This window comes from Triturus cristatus, chromosome 3_2, assembly GCF_964204655.1.
Source record: "Triturus cristatus chromosome 3_2, aTriCri1.1, whole genome shotgun sequence".
Taxonomy (NCBI): domain Eukaryota; kingdom Metazoa; phylum Chordata; class Amphibia; order Caudata; family Salamandridae; genus Triturus; species Triturus cristatus.
In genome coordinates this window covers 851,721,403-851,740,605 of record NC_140584.1, presented here as the reverse complement: position 1 = coordinate 851,740,605, position 19,203 = coordinate 851,721,403, and the positions used below count along the sequence as shown (strand labels likewise).

General features: G+C 48.7%; 1 protein-coding gene across 1 annotated transcript in view; it reads right to left on the bottom strand.

Moving 5' to 3' along the window:
* SUPT6H (SPT6 homolog, histone chaperone and transcription elongation factor) overlaps positions 1-19,203 on the bottom strand; it is a 1,106,805-nt gene that overhangs the window by 518,398 nt on the left and 569,204 nt on the right. Inside the window, exons 18-19 of the mRNA XM_085649126.1 lie at positions 2,350-2,489; positions 2,150-2,267 (exon numbers count right to left, since the gene is read on the bottom strand). Coding sequence (XP_085505252.1) covers positions 2,150-2,267; positions 2,350-2,489 — 258 coding nt within the window. The remainder of the gene's footprint in view (positions 1-2,149; positions 2,268-2,349; positions 2,490-19,203) is intronic.

Genomic DNA, 19,203 nt, shown 5'->3' with positions numbered 1-19,203 from the left:
CCCAGGGACAGAAGGGGAAGGAGGGCGAAGTGATAGGGGAAGGGTATTGGGGGCGACGTAGTGATATCAGGGGTCATCTGGGGAGCATGGCTTAAAAGATTTGTCACAGGGATTAGCAGGATTAAAAGGGATGCCTGGATCCAAAAAGGTGTTTGTGGACCCCTCAGGTGACACTAGTGCGCAAGCATGTCAGTGGAGGTGGTGGTGAAGGTGTAGGAGAAACATAGGTGGGACAGATAGAGTCCTGTCTATATGTCTCTTGGGTAACGGTTGCGGAGGGGATTTGGAAGAGGGTTCATCCTCCAAGGCAAGCTACTCTTGCAAGGCAGAGTCTCTGTTTTCTTCACCGGACATGATTTCCACGAAGTTTTCCTGGTGATGGGATCAATGCAAAGGAGTTTCTAACCAGTGCTGAGCTCTTTTTGGAGTTTCTGCAGGATGGGCTTCTCTGATTTCTGGTGCTTTGGAAGTCAACAGCATTTTGGATGATTATGATGTTGGCTTAGATGGTACCTTTGACACCTGCTTTGAATGAGAGTCAGACTATTAGGCACCCTTACGACATGCAGGGATCAATGGCTGAGAAGGGATGGACCCTGGGCCATGGGCGGTCTTTTCGCAAATCCAAAACCTCTCGGTGGTGAGTGGAGTCTGATGCGGAAGACGTTCAGGAGGCTTCAGTCTTTTTTGCATGGGGCTTGATGCCGGAATCCTGCTGGAGCAGTGCTATACCTCAGCAAGAGGCCTCTTGTGTGGCTCTGAATAAGTGCCGGAGTCAACAATACTTATGACCTTGGTTTTGGTCTTGGTTGTTAGGGCCACTGGTTTCTTAGATGCCAGCACGATGTACTCTGCCTTCTGTTCGGAGGGTGCTGGAGGAGATAAACTCTGGGCTGGGTGTTGCTTGACCTGATAGGGATGCCGGTGTTGCCAGTGTCATCTTCTTCATTGGCATCTAAGGGGTCCTTTTTGCCGAAGATACAAAGAATCTTGGCAGACGACTGATGGTGCATTTAGCAGTGCACCCAACACCTCTTCCTTCAGTACCTTAAGGTCTTCTTGGAGCAAAATACAAGACATAGAGGAGGCGTTGTCATGGTCCACAACAAGGCTCAAGTTGTAGAATGCATGACGGTCCAAACACGGGTACTTGATGTGGCACTATGGGGAGTTTTAGAAGTATGCAAATTCCTTTACACTTTAACAATGCTGGTTACCCTGTGCCAAAGAACAATTGAGATAGGGGGCTGGTGGGGATATCCGTTCATCAAGTGATGGAAGATCTGGATCACTAGACATCAGTCTTTGGAGAGTGTCTTATGAAGAACACAAACTGATTCTTACAGATAAATCTGTTTCGAATTCTTATCACTTGTGCCCAACAAACATTTGGAACAAGTTGAAACTCTGAGCCCTCTCTGTGTATGTGTGAACCTGCTGGCCACATTTTTTTAAAAAAATATCAACTAAGGGAGGAGTCATGTCATATCCCATGACTCGAAAGACTTCTAAAAAAAACAAACAAAAAAAAAACATGCAAATACAAGCCTAACACTTGATGGCAGGAGTATGCACAACATGTGTATCTACAGTCACATGTGCTACAAACTTTACTGTTATATGTGGGACATACCTTCCATAAACCAGATAGCACCCCCTTCCATTCCCAAAGTCATTTTTACATGACCTGGAGCCAGGGGAAAACAAACTTCAGGTCTAGGTCAAACTCGAGCAATCGTCTGTTTGAGGTGGTCTTCCAAAGTTGTTGGAAGAAATTCCAGGCACTGGATTTAAACAACTATTCTTTGCAGCTTGATGGTCTGTCTGAGAGCTCCAAAAGCACAGCCAAACACAAAGGTAGAAAAAAGCAATCTGATGTGGAGTCTATGCCCAGGTGCACTGTGAGTTTCTGTAAAGGATTAAGAGTTCTCGAAACCAGCATGGTTCAAGTTAAATCATACTGCATCTTTAAAACATTCAAAACAGTGTTCTCCACGAATGCAAAATGTATTGGCCGTTATTGATTTTGGCTACTCACAATTACTTTTACCATGAGTGGCAAACTCCTATAAGGCTTCAAACAGGCTGTAACCCTTCTTAATCAATCTCGCCCATACAACAGGATTGCTCCAAACACAGTTGTACTCACTTTGCGCTCTCGCTCTTCCTCTCGCCAGGCAGTCCTCCTCTTGGTGAAGTAGGGAAGACGCAGGAAGTCTGTAACTTCACCTTCACCATTCACTAGGGCGCAAAATACTGGGTGGTCCCTGGGTAATGAATACAAGTACGTTATAAAGTATAGTGTCATAACAGACAAAGTCTTTAGGCCTGCAAATTACAAAAACGTACCTTTCTGGGGAGTATGCCATTCCCAACACTCGGATACCCTTCGCTTGACTTTCCTCCATGAAATCATCATCTTCTTCAACCTGCTGATCCGGCCGATAGGGGGCAACCTTGAGCCAATTACAGAGTTTACGACTGCAACACTACAAAAAAGAGAAACCGGGTCACAATGGCTGAATTACAGTAGCTTCACTACAAGACATATGTTCATGTATGAGCACTCCAACTGAAGATGTTATCTTGAATATAACGACTGGAAACAGTTCCCACACTTGTTAATCGCAATGCCTCTTTCATTCACAGGGAAAACATCGGAATAAGTAGAGGAAGAAAAAACCTAAAACTCATGAATGTAAATAAACTACCAGACAACTATATATCTGAAAAAAGACACCATGGCGATTTCCTGATCACCTCAGCAGTGTTGTAGCAAGGGTTCCTCATCTACTACATTTTCTCAATATCTAGTGTTATATAATTTTAAAAAAATATTTTATTATTTTGCTAATCAGCACTGTGCTCTTTTGACATGGTTAGCCCCCCCACTTTTTGCCTGAAACATGATTGAAAGTGCATATGGTCCTTAACAACCAGGTCCCCTGTGCCAGAGCTCCTTCCCTAAAACTGTACCATGATTGGCAACTTCAGACCCTCCCCCTCACAGTCTCAAGTGAATAGTACCCCTGGTACCAAGGGCAGTGGGAGTGAAAAGGGTCTCCTACGGAACCTCTCACCAAGGCTATGTTAACTGCCACTGCAGCATGCATGCTCGTGTGCAGTCCAGCAGACCCAGCGACCTCCAAAACCCTGGGAGGACTGCCTGCCTTCCATAAAGATCAAGACATTCCCATGAACAGCGGACCTGTCCAAGAAGAAACCAACTTTAAAACCAAAGAGCTCTGCCCTAAGGAACTGCGGAACCGCCTCCAGACACCCACTTCCCAAGCCCAAGTGGCCCACCAGTCCTGCGAAGGTTCCCCAGTGATTCTGAGCTAGAGTACGCCCATCTCCACCACTGAGTTGCACTGGGCACCGAATGCTGTGTTGGCACTCTGCACCCAGTGCCGCTGAGGGTGTACGTTTGGTGCTGCCTTGTGGCCCCCCCCATCCCCTGTGCTTACCTTAACCCCCGGAGACTGGGTTACCAAACCGTTCTACTTACCTGTAAGAAGTACCACTTTGATTGCACCCTTTTTCAATTAGATAAAATCGGCAACAGATCCAGAGTTTGACCTCTGCAGCCAGCTACCCCAGGGCAGCTGGTAGTGCAGATTTTGTCACTTACCTGAACCTTGCCTGGTACTGATTCTTCATTCAAAAGCTCAATATCATAAATTGTTTACTTACCGGCATATTACAGATTGCGTTTCATCCCACAGGATAACATTGTTTTGATTGAAAAATGTACTAAGTGTCCACTTTTTACATTGCAAAATGTATTTAATGGCAACAACGTTTCTAAAATATATAAAATAAATAAACTAAAAGTAATATTTTTACAAACCATTGGTCTCCGATTTAGTCATTGAGTGTGTGTAATAATTTTTGGTCTGTGCGTAGGCAACAAAAGCTTAGCATTGCCCTCTGATAAGCCTAACTGCTCACACACACACTACCACAAAAGAGAGCATTAGTATTATCTACTTTAGCCTCTGTAAAGGCTCTAGGGATCCACTGGACTCTGTGAAAACTATACCTTACTTTGTTACAGTATATACAGAGTAAGCTTCCTACAAGAGGGACCAGTCCAGCAGAAGCCAAAGGGAGGCTCAGTTCTTGAATCTCTGGAGAAAGGGTGCACCATTGGTAGGCTAGGACTCCGGCATTGGGGCTCGGTGGAGAGCTGTTTTGTCTGGCGGATCGCTTGCGTTGGAGGCTCTCACATTTTAGGTTGACCTGGAGATGGGAATAAAAGAGGTCAACAGTGCCACACTTGGTGCTGGGCTCGGTGATGCAGATGCCCCATGGCGGTAGGTCTGTCTTGGCAGTGTTAGTGTCTGGCCTGGACACTACACAAGCCTTGGCTGCTGCTAGGGCTTTATTACCACGGGTATTGGTGCAGGGTGAATCTTGGCATCTCCAAAATTGGTAGGGAGATGAATCTAACTTCCTAGAGCACGGAGACCTTCTCCTGGGATCCTGTTTCTCCGCTTGACCTGGGTGTCAGCAGATCAGGGTACAGGTTGATGCGATCAGTGTCTGCAAGCAAGTGGCTCATCAACTTCAAGGGAGATGCTGGCTGGTTTGCGAAGTGCTGGCTGCCCTCCGAGGCTTTTGGAGGATGCACAGCTGCAGGATGAGTTGTGTGTTTGCAATTGTCGAGACAGGAGCAAGCAGCGAGGGTTTGGCGCCAACTCCACAGCTAGTCACAGTTCTTGCATTCATAGTTTCCGGTGTCAGGGGGCCACCCCTAAATACTGAATTTAGGGACATTAAGGGAAGTGAAGGGGAGTAATCAATGTGCTACATACACTTGGGGTTACTACACCTTTATGACCACTTCCTGTGGGGAGTGGGCATAACCCTGTGGCAGTGCTCCTAATTCCACCAAAAACAAGATGGTAGAATCCTTCTTTCGTGGAGCACATCAGGTAGCCCACCATAACTTAGAGGTATGGCTAGCTTGGTGGTGCAACACACCTACTACACAGCTAATTTCCTACCTGCCCTGGGCCTCAGGGCAGAGGATGGCATCTCCCAAGTCTGGGGAAAACCAGGGTCACATACCTTGCTTGCATGGGGTCAGAAATGTGTCTGTGGTGGCAGGCTGAACAATACCAGTCAGCCAGTACATAGAGGACTAGTAGGTTTCAGGGGGCACCTCTTAGGTGCCCCCTCCAGGTGCATGTCATAATAAATGTAACACTGGGAATAGGTGTTTGATACCAAACACCATACGTTTTAGCGAAGCCATCATATAGCTGGGGAACTCTTAATGACCAGTGCCCAGTGTATTTATGGTTTCCCTGTGGTAGTAAAGTGCCATATTCTGCACGGTTGCCCTTCACTTTTGCCAAATGTTCATGTAGCTTGACTGAAGGTGCCCTGGGTTACTACCAACCAGGTACCCAGGGCCTATGTTCTTTCCCTTAACTGTACTGTTGCAAAACCCAATTGGCAACTCTCTTGCAACATACAAGTCCCTTGTAAAAGGTACCAAGGGCACTGTGACCAGGGAAGACCTAAGAGCTGCAGCATTTAATGTGCCACCCTTAGAGGCCCTGTACCTACACACACACACCCCCACACACACACCTACACCCACCTACACACACCCCCACACACACCTACACACACACACACACACACACACACACCTACACCTACACCTACACACACACACACACACACACACACACACACACCTACACACACACACACCCCTACACACACACACCAACATACACACACCAACATACACACCCACTGCCCTGGCATAGGTAAGCCACCCCGCTAGCTGGGTGCACTATAGCAGTAGTGAGGGTACAGGTGCATGAACCCTGTACCCCTACAGTGTCTAAGCCAATTGTAAGACATTATAATTGCAGTAATGCCATTAAGAGTATATGGTGGTGGGAGTTTGTCAATACGAACTCCACAGCAGCATAATGGCTTTACTAAAAACTGGGAAGTATGGTATCACACTTCTCAGCACATTAAACCCACACTGATGCCAGCGCAGGATTTAATGAAAAATGCACTCAGAGATGCCGCCTGAAAAACGACCTAACACAAGTGTCCTGGCTGAGTGGCTACTCGCCATCTGCCACCACGAGACACGTTTCTGGACCCCTCGGTCGAGAGCCTGACACTCTTGGGGGCCTGAAACAAAGCACATCCTGGGACAAGGTGCCAAGCCTCCTCCCCCCAAGATGGGCAGAGTCCACGAAGGGTGGAGCTTCAAAGGCTTGCCGCCCTTGTGAGCTACCCCAGCCATTTGCTGCTCCCAGCAACTGGCCCCCACCGGTTCTGACCCCCACTTTGGGCAGGAGAATCGGCGGGAAAACCAAGTTAGGAGGAGAGTTGTGCCCTCCTTTGCCAACCCCACACCTCAGGTGGGGGTGGCGAGGTGAAGCACAACTCTGTCCCCACCATCTTGCAGATGGGGGGATCCAGCCAACCCGAGTAAAGCGAATATGCTACTTACCAGTATGCATCTGTTCTTGGCATGTAGGGCTGCTGACATTCATATCTGTGCATAGATCGCCGCCTAGTGTTGGGTCCGGATGATTGCACATTGTTGTCCTGGAAGAGTCTTCGAAGTATCACGAGATAGGTGGCTCCTCCCCTGGACTACAGTGCGCATGGGCATCCCCTCCATCCTCAGATTGTTTTTCGCCATTGTGGCATAGATGGAGTGTAATACAGTGAATGATGACCATGCTAACTAGTAATTACTGAATGCTACAGCTGCTACAGGCGCCAGGGAGGAGGGTGGGCGATATGAATGTCAGCAGCCCTACATGCCAAGAACAGATGCATACTGGTAAGTAGCATATTCGGTTCGAGGCATGTGGGCTGCTGAATTCATATCTGTGCATAGATTATATAGCAGCCCCTCCATTAGCGGCGGCTACCCGTGCCAGCTGCAGCAGTCTGAAAGAGAGTCTTGAGAACAGCCTGTCCTACAGCTGCTTGCTGTCGTGAGTGTACATCTACACAGTAGTGTTTGGTAAAGGTATGTATAGTGGACCATGTGGCTGCTCTACATATCTCTTCTAAAGGAATATTTCCCAGGAAAGCCATGGAGGCCCCCACCTTTCGTGTGGAGTGGGCTCTTGGAAGAATTGTTAGCGTGCGCTTAGCTTTTTCATAGCAATTTGTATACACTTAACAATCCACCGAGCTATTCCTGCTTTGGAAATGGGGTTGCCTTTGTGCTGTGGAGAAAAGGCAACAAATAGTTGTTTTGTCTGTCTAAAACCTTGTGTTCTATCAATATAGTACATGAGAGCTCGTTTGACATCAAGAGTGTGGAGCATTCTCTCTGCTACATTCTCAGGATTAGGATAAAACACTGGTAGTTCTATGGATTGGTTTATATGGAACTGTGAAACTACCTTGGGCATGAAAGTAGGGTTGGTGCGTAGTACGACCCCGTTTGCATGAACCTGTATAAATGGCTCTTGGATGGTTAGTGCCTGAAGTTCACTAACTCGTCTCAGAGAAGTAATGGCAACTAGGAAAGCTACTTTCCATGTTAGAAATTGAATCTCACAGGAGTGTAAAGGTTCAAAAGGTGGTCCCATGAGTCTGGTGAGGACCACATTCAGGTTCCAGACTGGTGACGGGGGGTGTCTGGGGGGAATCACACGTTTGAGGCCCTCCAGGAAAGCTTTGATGGCAGGCACTTTGAACAGTGAGAGGTGCTGCCTGTTCTGAAGGTAAGCTGCTAGCGCGGTTAAATGTATACGGATGGAATTGTATGCCAGATTGCATCTGTATGAGTGTAATAAATAACAGATAATGTTTTGAGTTGACGCATCCAGTGGATTTATGTCATTATTTTTATAATACATGACAAATCTCTTCCACTTGGCCGCATAGCAGGCTCTGGTAGTGGGTCTCCTTGCCTCCTTGATGATATTCATACAGTCTGGAGGCAAGTTTAGGTAGCCAAACTCTAAGATCTCAGGAACCAGATCGCTAGGTTCAGCTGTTGCGGATTTGGGTGCTGAATTTCGCCATGGCTCTGCGTTAAAAGTGTAGGAGTGAGCCGTAGCCTTTGATGCGGTACCACGGAGAACTCCAGAAACGTGGTGTACCACGGCTGACGTGCCCACGTTGGAGCAACCAGAATGAGAGTCATCGAGTGTTGCTTGAGTTTGCGTGCCACCAGCGGTATCAATGGTGCTGGGGGAAAAGCGTACGCAAATCTGCCGGACCAGTTCATCCATATTGCATTGCCCTGCGACTGTGGATGTGGGAACCTGGCGGCAAAGTTTCGACATTTTGCGTTTTCCCTTGTGGCGAATAGGTCTATCTCTGGATGACCCCACCGTTGGAAGTACGGCCGGAGTACCGATGGGTGTATCTCCCACTCGTGCATTTGGTGGCTGTGTCTGCTGAGCAGGTCTGCCATCTGGTTGTCCTTGCCCGGGAGGTGTTCTGCCATGAGGAAGATGTTCCTCTGAATGGCCCACTTCCACATGCTCTGAGCCAGATGAGACAACTGTGGCGAGTGTGTTCCTCCCTGCTTCTGTATGTAGTACATGGCAGTCATGTTGTCCGTTCGGATCAACACGACCTTGTTGCACAAGTGTACTTTGAATGCTTTCATTGCAAGGAAGATTGCCATTAGTTCCAAAAGGTTGATGTGCATCCTCCTCTGTTGCGTAGTCCATAGCCCTTGCACTGTGTAATGGAGTACATGAGCTCCCCATCCCTGGAGAGACGCGTCCGCCGTCAGTATGATTTGTGGAACAGGCTCCAGGAACGGTCGGCCCTTGCAAAGGTTTTGTGGATTCCACCAATGCAGAGTTGTATGCCCGACCGCTCACCAACACTAGGTCTTTCAACTGTCCGTGGGCCTGATTCCACTGACGTGCTAAGCACTCCTGAAGTGGGCGCATATGTAATCTCGCGTGCGGGACTAGGAATATGCAGGAGGCCATCATGCCTATCAAATGCATAAACACTCGTGCCTGTAGTGAGTGTTGAGGTTTGAACTTATTTATGAGCAACTGCATGCTGTTGATCCTCACTGAATTGGGCTGTGCTGTGGCTGCCAGAGTGTTTATGGTCACGCCTAGGTACTGCTGTACGTGGGAGGGTTGAAGGTGGGACTTTGGATAATTCAGTGAGAATCCCAGGCTGTGAAGAAGGTGAATAGTGCGGGACATGTGGTGGGCACACTGCTGGGCTGACTTTCCCTGGATAAGCCAGTCGTCCTGATACGGATAGACATGTATGTGCTGTCTCCTTAAGTGTGCCGCTACTGTCGCTAGGCACTTGGTGAACACTCTGGGTGCCGTTGTTACTCCGAAAGGGAGGACCTTGAACTGGTAATGTTGATTTAGAACAGTGACCCGGAGATATTTTCTGTGTGATGGGTGTATGGGTATATGGAAATACGCATCCTTGAGATCTAGTGTTGCGAGAAAGTCTCCCTGACTGAGCAACGGCAGCACTTGTTGCAGAGTGAGCATGTGGAAATGCTCTGACAGAATATACTGGTTTAGAGGTCTTAAATCCAGTATGGGTCTGAGAGACCCATCCTTTTTGGGGATCAGGAAATACAGTGAGTATACCCCTGATCCGCGGTCTTTCGCAGGCACGAGTTCTATGGCTCCTTTGTGGAGCAGACTGAGAACTTCCTGTTGGAATAAGTGCAAGTGCTCGGCGGACATATGATGGTGTCTTGGTGGTATGTTGGGTGGAGTGGACGTGAACTCCAGACAATAACCGTACTGGATAATTTCTCTCACCCACCTGTCTGTAGTAATGGATTCCCAGACTGGCAGGAACCTCTGTAGTCTCCCCCCGACAGGTGTTACGTGGTCGGGGGGCAGTGACAAGGCGTCACTGTTTGTTGGTGGCAGAGGACCTGGAGCTGTTGTTTCCGCGGCCTCTGCCCTTGACGTTGTTTCCACGGTATCCACCTCTATTATTTTTATTATAGGTGGTCTGTGTACCTCCTTTAGTGTACTGCGACTGTTGGGAGTTCTGGTTCTTAGATGGTCCTCTGGTGCTAGAGCGACGAAAAGACCCACTCCTAAACTGCTGTGATTGCAGAGCCCCCATAGACTTTGCAGTCTCCGTATCTTTTTTGAGTTTTTCCAAGGTGGTGTCAACCTCGGGGCCAAAGAGGGAGTCAGGGTTGACAGGTTGATTGAGGATAGTGGTTTGTATTTCAGGTTTGAATCCTGAGATTCTCAACCAAGCATGCCTTCGTAGCATGACGCTGGTGTTGATGGCCCTAGCTGCAGTGTTAGCTGCATCAAGAGCATACTTAATGGAAGCGTTGCTAATAAGCTTCCCCTCTCGAATAAGTGACTCTGCTCCTTTCTTATACTGATCTGGGAGGTGCTGTAGTAGTGTTTCTAGGGTATCATAATGCGCCCTGTCGTATCGAGCCATTAGTGCCTGAGTGTTGGCAATTCTCCAGATGTTAGCTGCCTGGGCAGCAACCCTCTTTCCAGATGTCTCCAAGACCTTAGACTCTTTGTCGGGAGGAGGAGCATCACCCGTTGTCTGTGAGTTGGCTCTCCCGAGCATTGGAAACCACCAATGAGTCCAAAGGCAACTGTCCTCTGATATAGGCAGGGTCCACAGGAGCTGGCCTATATTTATTCTCAATTCGAGGGTTGAGAACCCTAGCCCTTGTGGTCTCCTTAAAAATGTCATTGGCTTGTTTGAGGACCCCCTTTAGCATAGGCAGAGTTTTAACAGATCTTTCTGATGTAGAGAATGTATCCATTAGAAAGTCGTCTTCAATAGGATCAGTGTGGAGCTGTACGTCATGATTGTTAGCAGCTCTTTCAATTAATGCATTAAAAGCAGCAGTATCCTCTGTAGGAGATGTTTTCACCACATATGCCTGTGTGTCTGGAGCAGTATTGTCCCCTGCACCAGTATTGTCCACCCAAGGTTGGGTTTGATCTTCAGGGTCAGTGTCCACAGGATAAGTGTCCTCCATATCACCAGTATCTCCAACATCCATATCAGAGTGTGTTGGTGAGAATGACTGAGGTTCTGGGGCACAATATTGAATATGTTCCACCAGAATTGGTGACGTGGCTTTTTTCCTCTTTAATGGAATCTTGTATGGCTCCATTGGTGTCTCTGGTACTATTTTCCTCTTGTAAATGGAAAGTCTACCAGTGTTGGCGTCGATGAATTGCTTCGGATCCTCGTGTTCATGAGGTACTGCCACAGTTTTCAGTCCCATTTGAATTTCCGTCGGTGCATTGACATTTGTTTTCGGGTCGACACCGTCTTGCGGGGTGAGACCTTACTTGGCGTCGAACATCTTCGGTCGCACCGCTGGCGGGAGCCCGAACTTGATGTGCGTCGACACGATGTGCACCGTGCTGACCGTCTTCGGCTGGGGGGCTATGGTTGCACCCGGCATGGAAGCTCTGTCGTGGATGCGTGCCAACGACTCCGACACCTTCTGCTTTACAAAGGGAGAGGGTGTGGATTGGACACGGTCCCTCGACGCCTTCTTCGTTGTGGCATCAAACCCTGTCCCCGACGTAGTCTTCTGGACACAACGGGAATGGGTTGGCTCTTGAGGGTCACTCTCCATCTCGGAGTGGACGATCCTCGGCGCCGATAGTTTCGGGTCGGCAACCTTGACCTTGATCTTCGGTTCTGCCCTCGGCTCGACGTCCCCATGACATTTGTCGGCATCGACCGCCTTCTTTTGTGTCTTCGGCTCGAGGGCTTCGAGGCCTTGTTGCCGATGAGAGACTCTTTCCCTTTCGGTTTCGATTTCGGTGCCGTCGCCTTCAGTTTTGATTCCCGTTGATCGAGTGATGGCGTTGTCGATACCGATGGCTCTTTGGGATAGTTCGACGCCGGGCCTTTATGCGGGGCGGAAGAACGAGAGGAATGGTCTTGGGTAAGGCCTTGTGGCGATCCCGCGACCTGAGCCTTATCAAGTGTCTCCATGGGCCCTGGTGCCGATCTGTGGGCCTAGCTCATCTTCTGAGCCATCCTCTTCGGCCCCAAGGGCCCCTTCGTCGTCTCCTACCTGTTCGACGACGTCGTCTTCTTCTTCTTCTAATATATGTTCGTCTTCCGCATCATAGTCGGATTCGCGCTCCGACGCCGTATCCGATATCTCTCCCCGAGCTTCAAGGTCCACGACCTCCTCATCTTCGGTCCCGAAGATGTTGTACGGGTTCGGCGCCGCTTTCAGCGCCTCGAGCCGAGCTGCTTGACGAATGCGAAGGGTTTTCTTGGAGCGAAACCTGGAACACGCCATACAGGTGGCTTCGTCGTGGGTTGGAGAGAGGCACTTGTTGCACAACGAAGCGAGCATACTTCGCTTTGCACAGGGGGCAACGCTTGAAGGGGCTATTGGAAGTCTTTGGTTCCATCGTCGATCCCGCTTGGGCCTTGGACGTCGAAGGGCAAATGGCTAACGTCGATGAAATAACTCGGCGCCGAATGAAAACAATACCGACGAGTAGAGGCCTAACTACTCTAAGAGCTAAGATAGGATATCCGAACCCAATGGCGGAAAAAAACAATCGGAGGATGGAGGGGATGCCCATGCGCACTGTAGTCCAGAGGAGGAGCCACCTATCTCGTGATACTTCGAAGACTCTTCACAACAATGTGCAATCATCCGGACCCAACACTAGGCGGCGATCTATGCACAGATATGAATTCAGCAGCCCACATGCCTCGAACCTTAAGCCTCCCTCCCACTGGAGAGTGGCATAATAGGGGGTGTACCAACCCCAAGGAAAGGACCCATTGGTCACGAAATGTACCTACCTGTAACGCCCCTAAATTTAGTATTTAGAGGCAACCCCGTATCCTGCCGCAACAGACAAGAAAGAAGAAGGACTGTAGAGCTGTGCTGAAGAACAGGAGGAAACCAAATGACTTGTCCCCAGCCCTACCGGCCTGTCCCGACCTCTACTTGCTACAGCGAAATACCAGTGTGATCTGCAGCCTGCAGCCCCCAAGAACCCATTACACCTGCCCTTCCTTCACAAATCAAAACTTTGTCTTCTGGGAGCACCGGATTTGGTCACCCACAGACTCTGGCTAAGGCCAAATCCGCGAGTCTGCAACACTCTGCACCCGACACCCACAGCCCGAGTTAGAGTGGCCCAACAGCATGCGGTCTCCCAGGAGATCCTGACCTGGGATCTAGTGATCCCTGACATGTCTCAAGTCTCCAACCGACTCCTGCAGCCCCTTCCTGGAGGATCCCCCCAACCGAGACTGGAGCCGGTGTGAGAAAGTGCCCTCTTTCTGCACGGTATGCCTCCACTTCTAGCTGAATTGCTGATGTTCTTTGACAGAGTGTGCCCTGGGCTCCTGCTAAGCAGGCACGCAGGGCATATGTTCCTTCTCTAAAATTGCATGGACGCCTAAACCCAATTGGCATCTCTGGCCACATGTCAGCCCCTGGTAAATGGTACCACAGGTACCCAGGGAACTATGGCCAGAGAATGCCTCGGGGCTGCAGCACTTATTGTGCCACCCTTAGAGGTCCTGTACCCTGACACACACACACACACACTGCTTTTACAGGCTGTGCGTCTTGGTGCAAAACAAAGTGAAGAGTCGACATGGCCCACATCCCTGTGTGCAAGGCCCCCAAACGACTGCCCTGGCATACATCAGTCACTCCTCTAGCTGGGTGCCCTATGCCAGTGGTGAGGGTACAGATGCATGAGCCCTGTATCCCTACTCTGCCATTAAGAGTATATGGTGCTGGGAGTTTGTCATTACAGACTCCACAACACCATAATGGCTACACTGAAAACTGGAAAGTTTGGTATCAAAGTACGAGTTACATACCTTCGGTAACGATGTTTATGGTAGAGACGTTGTCTAGCCGCAGATTCCTTAACTTAGAATATCCCCAGGTTTCAGACTGGATCCGGAAAACGTTTTGCAGCAGCACCTATGCGCACCGGGGGACGGCGCCACACAAGCCCGCCCTGAAGTCGTCCACGTACGTGATGTCAGAGAGGTCATATAAGTCCCAAGCGGCGCGCTGACTTTGGTTTTCTTCGGAGAAGCTTTTCCGCGACAACACGGAGCCACCAACAAAAAACGGTGAATGTATGGGAACAGTGTGCGTTGGATGAAAATCCAGGAATAAATAAGGAGGATGGTGTAAGACACCATCGTAAAAGACAGAATTAGACACTGCCTACAAATAAGTGAAAAAGCTGTGAAAAAGAACCTCGCAAGCTAAGCGAAGACCCTTCCCAACTGCAAAAAGGAAAGAATATCTCAACAGACAGAAATAGACTGTTATTACCATGCAGAACAACAGACAGAAATAGACTGTCAGCACCATGTAGAACTGTGTTGTCCAGCAAGAACGGATCATAGAGAGAACAAAAGTCCACCGCAGGAAGGTATGAAAAGTCTGGCACTGCCCCTATAGTAATGGAGGTCTGAAATAGAGGTCAACAGATCCCCAAAGACGACTGTAGAGGAGACCAGAACCCAGAGCCAACAGAGAAGGCGGGAGGGAGGGAAGATAGCAGGAGAAGTTAAGAAAATGAAGAGGAATCTCCTGGTGAAGGTTAATCAAAAGGCATCATTTTACAGGTAAGAAACCCTTGAGAGGGAGTCAGCTGTATTATGGTAACAGAAACCCCTGAAAGGGAGTCAGCTGTATTATAGCAAATCTCAAAGGGACGCAAAAATGTGAGCACCCATGAGAAAAAAAAACAATGGCAACTGTAAAAGGGGGCCAGCGGAGAACCCCACTTGGCAATGTCCTCGCAGAACGGGGAGGCTGGGTGGGCGTTAAGGAATCTGCGGCTAGACAACGTCTCTACCAGATACATCGTTACCGAAGGTAAGTAACTCGTACATCTGATAGAGACATCTAGCCGCAGATTCCTTCACTTAGAATATATACCACAGCCATACCCCAAAGGGGAGGTAGGTCTACTACAGAACAACAGAAAGAGTCAAGCATTTGAGCCGGCAACAGAGTGACGGATAATGGGGAAGGCTGTGGCGGAACAGCCAGACAGCAACCCAAATAGTTCGGAAGAGCAAAAGATAACTGGATGCAAAACATCCCAAAAATGCCATAATGGTGCTACAACATACCTGCATAACCATGAGAGGTAGAAACGGCACCAGCCATATACCAGAACAAAAGAAAGAGAGGAAGAAGGACCACTCTCAGCGTAATGGCGCACTATGTGAACACCGATTAAAGGTTGAGAAGTAACATGAAGAAATGCAACCAGAGCCTACCAGGCTAGCCCACGGAAGGAAGACAGGAGAGGCTACAGCCAAGAACCAAAGGTAAAGAGACAGAAATTAGCAATGTTTTTAGAATGGCAGGCGAAGATAAGAAACACGTCAAGTGCACACCCAGTCCCAAAAGGGGAAACAGGGGCGAACAGTAACCATCTTAAGCACACTGATACAGGCCACCACAGAAACATGTGCAGAGCAAACAGCTACAGAGACCATAAGGTGACGTAGCTAAAATAAGCATAAGGCTGCTCGACCAGGCAGCGGTAAGACTCAGGTGAGAACCAACACATGACATACAGATATGCAGGGTGGAGATCTAGGACGACTGACATTAGAAGAGCCGTCCTCCATGTCCAGTCGATATAATATAGCACAGCCGAAGGAAGGAGCAGCAGAGGCACCAAAGAACTAAGGCGTAGAAACGGAGGAATAATCGCAGAATTTCAGACCACACCCTCCGACTGGAAGGAAAGTAACCCTTGTCCAGAAGAGAGAACCGTTCAGTAACTGAACACTAAGAAGGGAGCAGTGTAAAACCGGGGAACCACACTGTGAGAAAGTGGCTCTGTATGGAATATGCTACTTACCAGTATGCATCTGTTCTTGGCATGGAGAGCTGCAGATCTACACACTTTTGCATAGATCGCCATCTGGTGTTGGGCCCGGATGTTTGCAGTTGTTTTTCCTCTTGGAAAGTCTTTGGGAGTCAGGAGGTCAGTGACTCCTCCCTTGGTCCGTATTGAGCATGGGCTTCGGCTCCATCCTCAGATTGTTTTTCGCCAACAGGGAAAGATGGAGCGTAGTAATAATAGTGAAGAAACCCATGTGTGTTGTATCTAAATAAGATAGACTGGAACAGATGCAGGTAGCCGGGGATGCGGGTGGGCGTGTGTAGATCTGCAGCTCTACATGCCAAGAACAGATGCATACTGGTAAGTAGCATATTCCGTTCGAAGCATATGAGCTGCAGATTACACACTTTTGCATAGACTATATAGCAGTTCCCAACCCTACCGGCGACCACCGGTATCTGTTGCAGTAGTTTGAAAAAGTGTTTTTAGTACAGCCTGGCCCACAGTAGCTTGTTGCTTGGTTTGCACATCTACACAGTAATGTTTAGTGAAAGTGTGCGGTGTTGACCATGTAGCTGCTTTGCCGATATCATCTAATGGGATGTTCCCTAGAAAAGCCATAGAAGCCCCTATCTTTCGTGTAGAGTGGGCTTTAGGGGGGGGAACAGATAGCGTGCGTTTTGCCTTGTGGTAGCAAATCTGTATGCATTTTACAATCCACCAAGCTATCCCTGATTTAGAGATGGGGTTGCTTTTATGTGGTGAAGAGAAAGAGACAAAGAGTTGTTTTGTCTTTCTGAAAGGTTGTGTTCTCTGGATATAGTAAAGTAAGGCCCTTTTAACATCCAGTGTGTGTAGAGCCCTTTCTGCAACAGTTTGAGGTTGCGAGAAAAAAAACGTTAATTCTACCGATTGGTTTAGATGAAAGGGGGAAATTACTTTGGGTAGGAATTTTGGGTTGGTACGGAGGACAACCTTGTTCGGGTGCATTTGGAGAAAAGGTTCTTGTAGAGTAAGTGCTTGTATCTCACTGACCCTTCTAAGGGAAGTGATGGCTACAAGGAAAGCTGTTTTCCATGTGAGAAATTGCAGTTCACATTTATGCAAAGGTTCGAAAGGTGGTCCCATTAGTCTTGTGAGAACTATGTTTAAGTTCCACACAGGTGAGTGTGGTACTCTGGGGGGAATTATTCGTTTGAGGCCCTCCATGAAGGCTTTAATGGCAGGCACTCTGTAAAGTGATAGGTGGTGTCTGTTTTGTAAGTAGGCGGCAACTGCTGCGAGGTGTAGCCGGATGGATGTGTATGCTAGGTTACACCTTTGTAGATGGAGTAAGTAGCATATGATGTGCTGTATAGATACGTCTAGAGGGTTGATTGTGTTCTTATGGCAATAAACAACAAATCTTTTCCACTTTGCCACGTAGCAGGCTCTAGAAGTAGGGCGCCTAGCTTCTCTGATGACGTTCATACAGTCAGGGGGAAGGTTAAGGTATCCGAATTCTAGGATCTCAGGAGCCAGATCGCAAGGTTGAGCTGAGCTGGGTCCGGGTGTCTGATCTCTCCATGGTTCTGGGTTAGGAGGCATGGTGAGAGGTGTAACTTTTGGTGTGGCACTACCGAGAGTTCCAGCAGCGTGGTGTACCACGGTTGTCTGGCCCATGTTGGAGCTACTAGAATCAGTGTGAGGGAGTGCTGTTGTAGCTTTCGCACCACTAATGGAATTAGTGGGAGAGGTGGAAAGGCGTACGCAAATTTGCCTGATCAGTTCATCCATATCGCATTGCCTTTGGACAATGGGTGTGGGTAACTGGTGGCGAAGCTTGGGCATTTTTTGTTTTCGTGGGTGGCGAATAGGACTATCTGTGGATGCCCCCACATCTGAAAGAACGGGTGAAGAACCTGCGGGTGAAGTTCCCACTCGTGGATCTGCTGCGTCTGTCTGCTGAGCAGATCTGCCATGGTGTTTTGGACTCCTGGGACAGGCTGGGCTAGGAGAAAGATTTTGTGTGGAATTGCCCATCTCCATATGCTGTGTGCTAGTTGAGAGAGCTGTGGAGAGTTTGTGCCGCCTTGTTTTTGAATGTAGTACATGGCCGTCATGTTGTCTGTGCGAATAAGGACTGCCTTGCCTAAAATGTGAGTGTGAAAGGATTTTAGGGCTAGAAAGATTGCCAGGAACTCCAGATAGTTGATGTGGAGTAACTTTTGTTGCGGCGTCCATGTGCCCTGCACTGTGAGATGTAACAGATGAGCTCCCCAGCCGGAGAGCAATGCGTCTGTTAGGATTATTTGTGGAACCGGGTCCAGGAACGGTCGACCTCTGGAAAGATTGCTGGTGTTCCACCACTGCAGAGAGCGATGGGTGCGACCGTCTACCAACACCAGATCTGTCAGTTGCCCCTGGGCCTGGTTCGATTGGCGCGCTAAGCACTCTTGGAGTGGACGCATCTGGAGTCTTGCATGAGGCACTATGAAAATGCAAGAGGCCATCATCCCTATCAGTTGCATAAACACTCTTGCTGGGAGTGTTGAAGTATGAATTTTTGACGCAAAGCCTGAATGCTTGCAATCCTGGCCGGATTGGGGTAGGCTATGGCTTTTGAGGTGTCTATGGTGGCACCGAGGTATTGCTTTATGTGGGATGGTGTTAGCTGGGACTTTTGGTGGTTCACCGTGAAGCCTAGTTGGTGAAGTAGTTGGATTGTAGTGGCGGTGTGGTGTACACATTGGTTGTAGGACGCGGCTTTTATCAGCCAGTCGTCCAAATATGGGAAGACGTGAATGTGCTGTCTTCTGAGATGTGCCGCCACTACCGCTAGGCACTTGGTGAATACCCTTGGTGCTGTTGTGACCCCGAATGGGAGCACCTTGAACTGGTAGTGTTGCCCGTCCACTACAAATCTGAGGTACTTTCTGTGGGCATGGTGTACCGGAATGTGAAAGTATGAGTCTTTCAAGTCCACTGTGGTGAGAAAGTCGTTCTGGGAGAGGAGCGGAGTACCTGCTGAAGTGTTACCATGTGAAAATGGTCCGAATGTATGTATGTGTTTAGAGGCCGGAGATCTAAGATAGGTCGTAGAGTCTCGTCTCTTTTTGGTATCAGAAAATATAGGGAGTAGACCCCTAAATTTTGCTGATTGGCGGGGACCTGTTCTATCGCCTCTTTTTGTAGGAGAGAGATTATATCCTGTTTTAGTAACGTGGAATGTTCTTGTGACACTGGGCATTGTCTGGGTGGAATGTTGGGGGGGTAGATGTCAATTCTAGGCAGTACCCTGAACGAATAATTTGGGTCACCTATCTGTCTGATGTGATGGACTCCCAGACGTGTAGGAAATTTTGTAGTCTGCCCCCGACCGGAG